Source organism: Mauremys mutica, chromosome 8, assembly GCF_020497125.1.
Source record: "Mauremys mutica isolate MM-2020 ecotype Southern chromosome 8, ASM2049712v1, whole genome shotgun sequence".
Classification (NCBI taxonomy): Eukaryota; Metazoa; Chordata; order Testudines; family Geoemydidae; genus Mauremys; species Mauremys mutica.
Window position 1 is genome coordinate 28931965 of NC_059079.1, and position 14009 is coordinate 28945973.

Sequence of the window (14009 nt, forward strand, 5' to 3'; positions counted from 1 at the left end):
GACACTTTTCATCCCCAATACAGGTCACATTTGCCAACATATTTTGCATTTTACATTCCAGTAAAACTTGCCACTATACACACCAGTTCCAGTAGAAAATATTGGAAATATAGTGGTGGTAAGGGGGAGGTGAGACCTAGACTCTGTATTATGAATTATATGAAGCGTATCAAAGGAGATCTGCTCCTTTAAGGGCCAGAGGGCCTTGAGCCAGGCAGCCCTGCCAGATTATCAGATTTACGTGGGTGACATCTGTAAAGGACTGAGAGCATTCAGTGGAGAGAGGAAACTGGGGTTTTGCAGTAGATTCTGAAGCAGGCAGCTTGAAGGGAAGAGTGTCTCTTCCTTTCAAAATGGAGAGACAGGGCAGAAAAGCCTCTGGGAGCTGTGGCACACGGGCAGAGGAACTACTTTTTCATGTTTTGTCTAATTTTTGTTTGAATAAAACAGTGCTCTGAAAGACTGGGCATGGCGGAGTGTCAAAGGGTAAGGGAAACAGACCCCCAAATTCAGGCATCAGTGTAGCTGCATCTCTGACATACAAAGAAAGCTGTACTTTGCCCTGGTGGCATTTTTCCTTGCTTGAAACTGCCAAATACATTGGTGCAGCTACAACAATGGTTGAAATCAGGGCTAATTTCCAGTATAGACAAACCTGTAAGTGGTTATCCCTAAAGATCTGCACAGCCAGCCACGGAGGTCAAGTCAGAAGATTCTGCCCCCAAGACAGTTTCTTGGGTCTGGAACTCAGTTTTAAGCAGCTGGTTCCCAAAGATTTGTGGGAGTTTGACCTTGTTTATGGTGGTTAGGAATGTGAAAAAAATTATACTCCTCACTGGCATTGCTATGCCAGCTAAAACCCCAGTCTAGATACAGTTAAAAAGTTATTTTGGTGTTATAGCTTATTTCATTTGTATAAGCAATATTGGCCAAACAAACCCTCTTTCACCAGTGTAGACTGGATTTTTGCTAGGAAGGTTTGCCTGTATAGTTCTAATTAAGAGACCAAGGTGTGGTTGGGAGAGTCAGACATTGTAATGAATCTAAGAAGCACACATCGTTTGTAGGGAAAATGGATTCCTGTTTCCAAACTCCACTCCTTTAATGGCTTGATATTCTCAAGATCAGTTCTTATTCTTACATTTGAAAGGAGAGACTTACAAATTCTGTTACATGCCAATCTTCCAAAATACTCTGCCTGAATCTGAAGAAGAGCTTGGTGTAAGCACTAAAGCTGCTCTCTCTCACCAACAGAAGTTGGTCCAGTGAAAGATACTACCTCACCCACCTTGCTTTTCTTCTGTAACCTTGGCCAGTTAGTCCCTTTCCTTCCGCCATCCTGCCCAAAACGTCCACTGTCCAAGTCTTCCCCCACATTCCTTTAATTACCTTCTGCTTTGTTACCACTGTCTCTTTATCCTTGGGGAATTTCTAGTCACTGCACTTTCCCCCTGCCTTCAGACAAGAGCATGCAGTATCTTCTCCTAGTCCCATTGTGCTTCATTCGGAATAAGTGGTTAAAGAGTTCTCATGATTCATCATTGTACCTGGTTTGGGAGGGATACTGAAAGGCTTTTTCATCAACGGTGGACATTCATGATACAGCAATTTTAATAGCAACAGGTTACTAAGGTTATAACAGTATCAGAATTCATAATATGTGCATAGGGCTCCCCAGATCATCACACACCATTACAGGAGTAGAGGTATAGAAATGAAATGGAGATCATAATGATGGGGAATAAGCATGACAGAGAGGGAGAGAGAAAACACAGAAAGTAAAGTTAGATAAGGGAACAAAAGCCAAATCAGATTAGAAAAACACCTTAAAGACCTTTCATTTTATAGACAATTTGCTTTATTTGTTTTGTTTCTGTAATTTAATGATGGCTTTTATAGGTCTAAAAACATGTTTCAGACTTGGATGCAATAGGTTACACAGTTTCTTTTGGAAATGCGTGCAGGTACGTAATGATGGCTTTTTAGTGAAGGAAGTGGCCACTAGAGGTCACTGTTGTCTCACACTTGGGCTCTTTCTACACAATTATTTTGCATTAGATTCCAGTGTTGCCTCTGCACTCCTGGAAATGCTAGTAGATCAGCTGGCATTTTAACTACTATGTTTCCTAACTTTGCTCAGAGGAGGTCTGAATCACAGGATGGTTAAAACAGTGGCAATCAGCAGCAGCCTGTCTACATCAGCATCGTTGCTACCACCAGTTGTGCTGCACATATTGTAGTGCAATGGTATACTTTAAATTTTCTATCTACTGCAGACTAATTACAGATGAACAATTTTTATTAATAAAAAAGTGTTAAGACAATGACAGTTTTGAAGACTTTTTCATGTCTGGTAGGTAAATAAAGGAGGGCATCTGTGAAGAAGCAGTAATAAACATTACTTATTACTATCATAATACAGAGAACTACTGGCTTTATATAACATTTTGCAACAGACTATCCTAGAAGCACCTTATTTAATTATGTAATACTTTGCATTATTTTTCTAGTAACAGACTGTTTCCATTTAACAACTTCTTACATTTTGCTACAAAATAAATGAATCAGGCTTAACTGATTTTAGTACCTGAAAACAAATTTTGAGACACCACAGAAATTATAAAAACAAATTTAAAATTGAAAAGATATTTTATTATTTATATAGTACTGTAGGTGTGTGTGGTGCCCAATACATAAGTAGGAAGGCAAAGTTCCTGCCCTGGGGAGCTTAAAAACACAAGGATGGAATTCACCACTCTTACCCAACAGCCCATATAATGGGGCTTTGAGTAGGGAACTCATCAGGAGCCCCTCCATGGCTATTTTCCAAACTCTGGAATATTTTACACTGCTCTAGTGCCTTCAATCAGAAGATCTCAACGCTCTCTGCAAACAATGGTTAAACATCACAGATGTGATGTAGGCAAAAGTTATTTAGCACATTTTACACATTAGGGAGCTGACCCCAAAATCTTCAAACATAGATGTCTAAATCCACATTAGGCACCTAAATAAATGGCTCGGTTTTCAGAGCACCTAAGCTCTGCATGCTTAAGGGAGTTGCCCATGGTCACTCAGTGTCTTGAGTTGGAGTTCGGTCCCCAGAGCTCCGGACTCCCAGTCCTGTGCTTGAATCACAAGCCCAGCCTTCCTTTAGAATAGATGCATATATTGTGTAGCTTTCTTTGAAAAATTAAAACATGCTGTAGCCGTTGCTGTTATGCACAATTACTTTAATCAAAAATATTTAAATCCAGGTTGATTGACATCTATTAACAAGTCAGCCTGGGGACAAAGATGCAGTTCTAAACCATGGGATTTCTGAATGAGATTCAGATCGCTGGATTCTGGGGTTATGCAGGCTGGTATGTGATGAAGTGAAATGGATGAACTTCAGTAATGAGATAAAAGAGAAATACACAAAAGTCTATTATAGTAAATTTTGCCTATAAACAAGAGTGCTGGAATTAATGGTCAAGGCAACTGAAAGAAAAGAGTATGCTTCCAATATGGACCTCAAATCAACAAAGTAATTGGGACCAGTTCAGTCCAGAGCAGAGGTTCTCAGCCTTTTTCTTTCTGAGCCCTCCACCCGCTCTCTCCCAACATGCTATAAAAACTCCATGGTCCACCTGTGCCACAATAACTGGTTTTCTGCATATAAAAGCCAGGGCTGGCATTAGGGGGTAGCAAGCAGGGCAATTGCCTGGGGCCCCATGCCCCAGGGCCCCCCACAAAGCTATGTTCAGGCTTCAGCTTCAGCCCCAGGTGGCGGGGCTCAGGGACCTGGGCTTCGGCCCCATGCAGTGGGGCTTTGGCTTTCTGCCCTGGGCCCCAGGGAATCTAATGCTGGCCCTGCTTGTGAAATCTGCTCGAGGCCCGCTAGGGGGCCCTGGACTCCTGGGTGAGAACCATTGGTCTAGAGCAGGGGTGGGCAAACGGCGGCCTGCTGGCTGGATCTGGCCCGCGGAGCCACAGGGGGCAATCCCGCAGGCCCTGCGCCGCTCTCAGCAGCGGCCAGCCTGACGTCCCTGTGGCCCCTTGCCTCCAGGCACTGCCCTCCCCCCCGCAGCTCCCATTGGCCGGGAACAGGGAACCACGGCCAATGGGAGCTTCGGGGGAGGTACCTGGAGGCGCGGCAAGGACAGTGCATGCAGAGCCCTTCGCCTCCCCCTCCCTCAGGGGCCGCAGCGCTTCCTGGAGCAGCGCAGGGCTGGGGACAGAGCAGGAGTGCAGGGATCCTGCCCTGGCCCCGGTGCGCCCTGCTGCCACCCCGGAGCCCAAACTCCTCCTGCACCCTGTCCCCCAACTCCCTGCCCTGAGCCCCCGCTGCACCCCACACCCCTACCCCCTTACCACCTGAGCCCTCTCATACACCCTGCACCCCTCCTCCCTGCCCTGAGCTCCCCGCTGCACCTTGCAGCCTGTGCACCCCAACCCCCTGCCCTGAGTCCCCTGTTGCACACCGCACCCCCTCCCACACTCCCACCCCCTGCCCCGGCCCTGCATACAATTTCCCCATCCAGATGTGGCCCTCAGCCCAAAAAGTTTGCCCACCCCTGGTCTAGAGAATATTGAGACTGAAGTTATCACAGCCTTTAACTGAGTTAAATTCACACCCACACCTCCAAAGGTGTAGGGAAGGAAGAATTTAGCCATTTTAATGATTTTTTTGTGTTTATGTATGTGCACAAAAACTATATACAGTATACATTTCAGAATTGTACTGAAAGAGCTGTAAAAACTGCTTGCTAACTCAGGGCTTGCACACTACTCACCATAACAGGAAGGTCTAGATCCAGAATCTCAGTAATTAGTCTCTAACACACTGATCCTCAAAGGTATTTAGGCTCCTAACTTCCAGGAAGATCAGCAAGTTATGAAGGTGTGCCTGTCTGGGGTGGTGATCAGGGACACTGTAACTGTCATTACATTTTTGATAGATTGTATTTATAGTGGCAAAGGAAAACAGTAAGCTCATGTACCCTGAGTGCAGTATATACTCACCTTAAAAAAAAATGCTTTTTGGGTACTTGCAGTTCCCTCCTTTTGTTTTAGCTGTGCTTTCAGCATTTACCTACAGCACATGGACATCAAGCGTATGTAGTATAGCCTCCCTGTTAAGTCTGTGTGTTGGTTTGCAAACCCACTTGTGTGATTATGTCCATAGTCCTTTGGGTAGCCCATAAGGCATTGAAGGAGCAGACTCTGGGGAGACAGTCATCCAAGTAAGGGTAAATCATGATCCCCAAAGTACACAGTGGAGCCGCTACTACCGAGAAGACCTTGGCAAACACTCTGGGTGTGGATGAGAGGCTGAACCGTACTGTACCCAATAGTCCTGTACCCAAGGTAAACCTGAGGAATCATCTGTGGGATGGCTGGATTGATATCGGATGCATCCGACGAAGTGGGTATTCACCCACAAAAGCTCATGCTGCAAAATGTCTGTTAGTCTATAAGGTGCCACAGGATTCTTTGCTGCTTTTATATGGAAGTAGGCATCCTGGAGGTCGAGAGCCGAGAACCAAGCTCCCAGCTCTAGAGACGGAATAATCACTGATAGTGACAGTCTTGATTTTGTGTGCCTTCACATATTTGTTTAATGCTCTTACATCTATCATGGGTCCAACCCCCTTTTTTGGGGGTGGGGGAGGGGAAAGAGGGGAAATCAGGAAATATTAGGAATAAAAATCTTTGCCTCTGAGGTGCAACCTACAAACTTTCCACATCCCTTTGGATGTCGCCTCGCTCTTTTCCTCCATATTTGTGAAGACTTAACTCCTGACAGATGAGTCTTGAAGATCATTTCCAGTGGGTACTCTATCCACTTCACTTTCCTCCCAACCCTCCTTGTCCCTCTCTTCAGGGACTCTTCTCACAAGAGACTGTGAAGACAGGAAATAGATCACCTGCTGTGCCTTGGGGTTATAGAACCCTAACAATCCCACCCCACTCTTCCAAAAATCTTCTCCCACACACACCCAATACCCTCCAGGTTCACTCCCAGTCTCCTTCCCTCTCCCTCAGCTCCTCTGTTACCCCTGACTCCCCCAAGCCTTTGCACTGCTTCTGACAGGTACAGGAAATACAGTTCTGTATTGTAATTTAAATGAATTAGACAAAGTTCTGTATTCATATGCCTAGTAAGGAATCTATTTGTCAAAAAAAAAATTACCAGAATTTTTTTTTTTGGTGTGCATTGTTACAGACATACTGGCTGACAGATATTTTGAAATAAATTACCAAAATAATTGAAATTGGCATGATTATATTGTTATTTTGACAAAATATGCAGAATTTTCAAATATTGTGTGCAGAATTTTTAAATTTTTGGTGCAGATTTTTTGGCACAGAATCCCCCCAGGAGTAACAAGGAGGAGCTTTAACTTTAACTCCTGGTTCTTTCGGGAGTTAGCCGTCAATTGCTGGGCAGAAGGTGTGGGATGTGAACCTCTGCAAGGCTCACAATGTAGCAGCAGTGCCGTCCATAACTGGTATTGCCTCCCTGCAGGAGAGGCACTGTTTGAACCCGGGGGAGCTAGGCATGCCCCTTACTGGGAGCAATCCCTGGAAAGGGGGAAAAACAGGGGTAAGGAAGTTTTTCCCCTTTAAAAAAAATGAATGGAAAGCCTATAAAGCTTAAAAAAACAAATTCTAATAGGAGCTAAGAAAACTGAACTGTATCAATCTGAGGAAAAGAGAAAAGCGGACTGCTATTCGCTCCGTCTCAGGCGAGGAGCAGTTGAAAAGGAACTGAGGGTGGTTTGCTCATGCAGTGCTGGTTAGCCTCGAGGCAGAGCACGATGGAGGGAGAGCGCACGTGTTGGTCGAACAGACACGGATATCTAAAATCTGCAGTCAGAGATGCAGACACATCTACAGCGGGGCACCCATAGTGAAACTACTCAAATAATAATTAAATCAGTACAAAACCCCCCTATGTTTAGACTAGGACTAACTAACCTTCCAGGACCAACTAACCTTCCCTTCAGAGCCAGAGTAGTTCTACCTCTCTTCCCCCTGTGAGGAGGAGTGGACTCCTAGACTATGATATGCTAAAAGCTGTTCCATTACTAGCTAAGTCATACAACATGGAAGTGATATGGCTGTTTTGCTACAATACTGTTCGAAGCAGCAATACATTGAGCTTTTGACAATTAAAACAATTAAACAATTTAAAAGATTTTCATGCAGGGCTCACTGCCACTAGATGGCACTGCACTTCTGTGCACGTATTTGCATATATTCAGTTAAATCACAAGTAACTGTTTGAACTGTCACTTTGCATGGATAAAATATATTTCAGTCATCCTGAGGCTATCAGTGCAAAGTGGTACAGCAGGGGCTGGAGCACCAGAGATCAGGTACATACAACAAGCCCAGACATTAGCATTCAGCTTAGGAATAAAACTTTCAGTCTCTCTAAGAAAAAGGACCCAGACACAAAATACATCCTCCAGAAATCAATGCCCAGGCAACAGAGAAGAGTCATCATTAACAGTGTAATCGGCTATCTTGACCTAAAGAGTAGGAAAAAGAAGAGAGAAGGCTAATCTGAAGGAATGCACACAGTGGTCACTCTTAAAACTTTCTAGTTTTGCCTTAGATAAACTTTACCTCTGTTTTACCAGTATTCCCTATACTTAATATAGTATAGGGACCATCTAGGGAATCCTGCAATTACTGATTACTTAGTTATCCAAGATTTAAGGGCAACCACTGTATCTGGAATATTAAGGCAATATCACTTTTATACACACATTTTTAAAATATTAACCTTAAACCATGATTTCTTCTTAAATGTTTTAGTACAGACATGTCTACTATTTCTAGACCTGTAGTAACCTTTAAGATTTGAAATAAAGCAGCATTTGAAATAAAAAAAGGTAGCATAAGAGAAATAATATAGACTAAAATCGCAAAAAAATGCTGTCAGTCTCAAAATAAGACAACCACAATTCATAGTACAACTGACACTTTATTCCATAGTGATGGGGGTACATAGTATAGAAACTGCAAGAGACACAAAAATCAAAGTAAATATTTTCCAGTATAACAGTCTATGAAATGCAATGATGTTTTTGGCACAAAAGGTGGGCAACAATATACTGTAATAAGGTTCTCAAGTGTAACAGAATTGAACACTGTGGTGATTTTTTCATCCTGTTTGTGTTCTGCAGAACAGTACAACATAGAACAGTGACTAACATGATTCATATGCAACTCTATGCAAGTTACATTATACATCCACTAAAATTTGTATTCATTCAAGTGAGGTCCATAATATTTTGTTCAGTCACTATATAGAGTATAATTCTTTTCAAGTGCTCTTACTTGTTCATCTCCATAATTATCCATCAAATCAGACAATCTGAACCAATAAATAAGTTTCTCCAAATGTTTCCATATGAATTTTGATGGTTACCACCAAGATAATTCTACCTTGACTGCAATTAAATACTTATGTATCTGAATAATACCACATTTTTCCACATTTCACTCAAAAACTGCAGTCAATAAGAGGGGAAAACGATGTCACTGTTCTACATTCCACTGAACTTTTATTTTTAAAATTGAACATGGTGTTCCATATGGAGCTATGAACCATTCTCATGGGAATCACTGTGATACACTTGTCTTAAAACTCCTCAGAATACTTTCTTGTAGTGCTATATGTGCAAGACTTAGAGAAGTATATATTTGTGTAGGAAACACAAATGTGAGGATGGAGAAGCTGCGGTTTATCATCATATGGTACAGTATGTATGCACATTCTAATCAACAGAGATGAGTTCTTGCTGACACTTTATTCACATTCTGTTCAAAAGGGAAACTTACACATCACATGATCTTCCTAAACTTATGATGATGGAAAACAACATATGGGAAAGAGTAAAAGGTCTGTCACACACACTGTAGTGCCTTCATTTGTACTAAGCTAAATTATTTGATTTAAAATTTTGATTAGAGATTCAAATCTCAGTGCCAGCTATTTATCACTAGACCTTCTGCACTGGAATGACATGGCATGTAGTCTTTATTTTTGGCACGAAAGGGTTAACATGGTGCAGCCAGTTACCACATTGTGTTGCATCTCCATTTTTGGTTTGAGATTTTCCTTTTTTAGTTATGGACAATGATCTACATCAGGCATCTGAAAAATGCACGTATTTTCATAAGGATGTTTGATGTGCAGGATGTTCATTAGCCATATACATGTTGCATCAAAAAACATTGTTTTGCTTTTGCTTGAGTCAGGGTTAAAGTAAAGGAGAAAGCTAAGAGCAGAAGGAGAGGTTCTCCTGCTCTCCCTGGCCCAGGTCCCCCAACTGCCCCATCTCCCTACCTGCCCTGACTTGCCAGACCGGGGGCATGGGTGGGGGTAGCATGAAGAATAATGCCTGACTAGGAAGTTTCTGGGGCTCCCACCCTTCTCAGCAGTCAGGTGCTGTTGGTCTTCCAGCTACAGGAGAATAAGAGGCACCTCAGCCATGAATCCCTACCTACCTTTTCTAGAGGACAATCTGTCCACTAACTCTCCCTCCCTTCAAAGGGGGAAGTGGAGGAAGGAAACTACTTGCCACCTCTTCCATTCTCAGGGGGACAAAGAATACAAGAAACCACCAGCCTCCACCACTACTGACTCCTTCATCTTCTCTGGTGTAAGACAAGAGGAGAGAAGAGGAGTCACTCCAACACCCCTCCCGAGATACAGCTCCTGCTGCAGGCTCCCCCCTTCCATCTGCAGGGAAAAGACAGGCTTTGTCAGATTCTAGGGGAACAAAGTGGGTCTATCAGTTCCCTCTCTCCTGGCATCTATGTGAGAGGACATGGGAGAGTTACATTAGGAAAGGTCTGGGTGGAATGGGGGCATTTGCAAATGAATGGAGGGGAAGAAAGGAGGAGAGTGTAAAGGGATGAGGAGAAAAATGGAGGGACTACAGGAGGAGGGGGACAGAAGGAGAGATTTAGATGGATGAAGCAGAAATGTATCAAGCAGAAAAAACTGAAAACCTCAGACAAAGGAACAGAGAGACAGGCAGGCAAAGAAAGAAATGACTAGGAAGTTGATAAAGTGTTCAGACAATTTGTCAGCCTTCCGGAAAATTCCCACCGCTGCTTCTGTTTGGGAATTTCTCCATTCTTAGTTTACAAATGATTTAACAAGCTTGATGTAAATACTACTGTCTATAATTCAGTTTACTGTCGTGAAATATGTATGAGTCAGTGGGCAAGCATGTTGTGGAATTTGCCACAACAAATATATTTGTTTTAACTGACTACCACAATAGATATTCATGCAATTAAAAAAAAAATCAGATGGCCATTATTCCAATGAGATCCCCAAGGACAGATCAAATACATATGCCGCCTGACTTCTGGGAAACAAGTTTCCCTTACTCATGAACATACTCCAGGAATAATGTCCTTCAGCTAATTCTACCGCCATTCCTTTGTTTTGAGGTTTGCTAGTAAATTGTCTACATAATTACAGAAGACGGGAACTATACCGATTAGCGGGAAAAATAACTTCACTCCAAAAGAGGAAAGAACATAATAGGTAGAGGCTGAAATGAAAATACATATAAAAGATACAAAAGATATTTATAAATATATTTTTAGTATAACGTTTCTACAAGTAACTCAAAACATTCATTTCTGTGGTCCACCTGATCACAAAAATATAGGCTTTTCAGAAGATGATTGATATATGGCATACATACAAGCCTCTTTCATTCCACCCAATTTGAAAGAAAGGTAACCAGACGGAGTCTGAACCCCTGGGCACATCTAGATTGACTTATAGGAAAGGAGACTGTCCATCAGCCAAGCATATCAGAGACACAGACCTCTTTAATGTTCCTGTATAGAGAGGCTTTCCCAAGCTGCCACCTGCAGTCTGAAATTGAGTCTAATCAAGACTACCCCTGGGGGAATTCTGTACCAATGTGCAATGCAGAATTTTGCAGAAATTCATGTGCATGCAGAATTTCCTTTCCCCCACAGAAATGGGCTGCAGTGCTGCTGGCCACCGCTAGGGACCGCAACACCCAGCAGAGCACAGCTTGCACATAGAAGACACTGCCCCAGGGGAGGGGGAGGGACCTAAAGGGTTCCCAACAGCTGCAGTTCCCAGCTGAGGGAAGGAGAGGACAGCGCACAGGAAACTCCCTGCAAGCCTGGGACTGAGCATCAGGCTGTGTGGGCCATGGCTGGGCTCTGAGGGGAAGGGTGCGAGTATCTGGGCTAAGGGGAACCTACGGCTGGGCTTGGGGAGGGAGGGGGTTCAGGTGTATTGGCTGGGGGGCCCTGCAGCTGGGCTCTGGGGGGCAAAGGTGGCAGAGAAACAGGAACTGGGTTGTCATAGGGGCTTCTTTAATGCACCACTCCTGGGGGAAATTTTGTGTGTGTCTGTATTATTATAGACATACTTGCTGACAGTAAATTACCAAAATAACAAACTGGTGTGATTATGTAGTGTTATTTTGACAAATAAAACATGCAGAATTTTGCAGAATTTAAAATACTGTGCACAAAATTTTCTATTTTTGGAGCAGAATTTTTCCATTTTTGTTGGCGCAGAATGCCCCCAGGAGTAAATGATTCTACACAGAAGTAGCCATGCGATACTGGCCAGAATAAGGAGTATAATCAATATCCCACTGTTCCAACTATCATAAGGAAAGCCTACTTACTACACAAGCCCAAATTCATGGTTCTATGGAATGTCCTTCATTAGCTACCAATATCTCGAATTCCTGACAATGAGGAGAGGAAGACAGGGGAAAGACTGAAGAAAAAAAGGGTGATGAGGCAGAAAAGAAAGGGAGAGAAAAGGTAAAACACATGGGAAAGGTGTCAAGACAATGGAGATGCTTAGCAAATGATTAGGAACTAATTTCCCCCCATGTAGTTTTCACACTGAGTATGTAAATCACTAAAGCTAGGGGTTAGCTATCACAGTTGTCTTTTGCTTGCTCATTGCACTATATTCATCCCAGCAAAAGCAGACATACACCTTAAATACCATCTACCAGGACATAAAAATACACAAAGCAAAACATTTGTAAACAAGGCTTAGTAGCACAGTGGTACAGTAGATTGTCAATCAAAACAAGAAAAGGGTGGATATAGATTTGTCTACCTTGCATGTACTTTATTGCCAGTTACAAGGGAGGGATTCTATATCTCATAATTCTGAAGTTTTATTAATAAGGACAGAACAACAGGTGAGTGCCCCATCTACTTTCTCCATTTCTGTGTTGGCGATAGGGATCAGCATGTGGTCCTTGAGTTTTTCAAAAACCTGGTTAGGAAATAGAAGGAAAAAGCCATTACACGTTAGCATCATTCCTTTCCATTTCCTCCAACTATTTATTGAATCAATGTAATGGAAACAAATTTACAAATTTGAAGTCGTGTTGCCAAATCCCATCCCCACCCCAGCTTTGGTGCTCAAGACTTAAAAGCATCATAACTGCGATTATTCTGCTTTCCCTGGGGGAGAATACAAGATTGCGGAAGGGCCACAGGAGGAAAGGGGAAAAATCCTCGGCCCTCTCCCCACTTCCAGTGTGCTGCTAGGAATTAGGCAAGTTAAAAAGAGTAACTCTTCCCATTGTGTATCTCATTCTCTTACTGGTTCACTGTGGATAATCGTTTCTTCCTTGAAATAACAGTTGTTTCTTCCCCATATTACCTTGATGATTAGCCAGTTGTTGCTAATAAATAGTAATACTTGCATCTATATGTTGCTTTCCATCTGAGGATCTCAAAGTGTTTACAAACATTAATGAATGAATTCCCTGAATAATGCAGCGAGGGAAGTATAATTATTCCCATTTTACACTAAGGGAACAACAGGAGGAGAAAGAGATTAAGTATTAAGGTCAGACAAAAATCAGTAGTGGAGCTGGAAATAATCATCTGATGTGTTTACATGTGTGTGCATTCGTGCACAGTACTGCGGCCCCATCCCAGGAGGTACTGACAATTTTCAACTCCCATTGGACTGCAATGGGAGTCAAGAACACTCAGCACCTCACGGGAAGAGCCCCTAATTCGTAACTCTCCCTTTACCTTTGCACTTTCTGGATATTCCTCAGGGGCTCGGTGCAGCAAAACGTGCCCTTTGCCTGGAATGTTGAGATATATGCAGTTTGCTGCAGCGTCATCAGGCACCGTCAGTTTGTCATAGCGATGGTCACTCATCTGCTGCATGGTCTGTTGACAGAAGTGAAGCTATTTAGAGGAAGTGCACTAGCTTTCCAAAAATCAATGTACAAACGCAAACCTAGAAAAAGTAGCTGATTATGGTTTCACAGGAGCAATTTCACTACATAACAAGTAAGATTTCTTTTTATGTCTGCACTTCAAGTACAGAACCTCCTGGTATCAAGTAGAAATGAAGTCAAGCTGCCTAAACTCAGATCTAAATTTTGAAAACCCTTGTACAGCGGTGGGATGACTCAGCAGGCACCTCCCCCCACCACCCACAAAACCGTAGTCAGCAGGGTTTTCTCCTTAAGGGACATGCAGTGATTTTCATGGGTGCTGAATACCCAAACTCCTTGTTCACATCAGTGGGAGATACTGGTGCTCAGCACCCCTTAAGAACTGGCCATTCATAAGGTCTATAAAAAGAAGTGAATTAAGTTAATATAAGCAGAAAAGTAGCACTCCCCAGCATGGGTTCTGCAGCCTCCAAATTCTTCCCAAAGACATTTTTTCTGTCTCCCAAACACCCCCTCTTTGAGCTCTTCCAATAAGCACATCTGCCCACGGAGCCTGGGTTAACTCCTTGTTCATCAGGGGAACCACACAGGAGGTATCAACACTGCAGCTGGGAATGAGCTTTTCACTCCAGGTAGTGGTGCTAGCGGGTCTAGCTAAAAACAGAAGTGTGGGCATTGTGGTTTAGGCAGCAACTTGGGCTCTCAAGCCCACCCGACCCCCTGGATCTGAGCTCAGGCTGCTTGCAGCTCCAGTGGAGACATAGGCTATGT

The 14009-nt window shown here is 43.1% G+C and overlaps 1 protein-coding gene across 2 annotated transcripts in view; it reads right to left on the reverse strand.

Annotated features, from left to right (window-relative positions):
* Positions 1 to 7961: 7961 nt before the first annotated feature.
* Positions 7962 to 14009, reverse strand: part of DDAH1 (dimethylarginine dimethylaminohydrolase 1) — a 92100-nt gene continuing 86052 nt past the window's right edge. For both annotated transcript variants that reach the window (XM_045027393.1, XM_045027396.1), the window contains exons 5-6: positions 13084 to 13227; positions 7962 to 12310 (exon numbers count right to left, since the gene is read on the reverse strand). In XM_045027393.1, the coding sequence (XP_044883328.1) occupies positions 12194 to 12310; positions 13084 to 13227 (261 nt within the window). In that variant the 3' untranslated portion in view covers positions 7962 to 12193. The remainder of the gene's footprint in view (positions 12311 to 13083; positions 13228 to 14009) is intronic.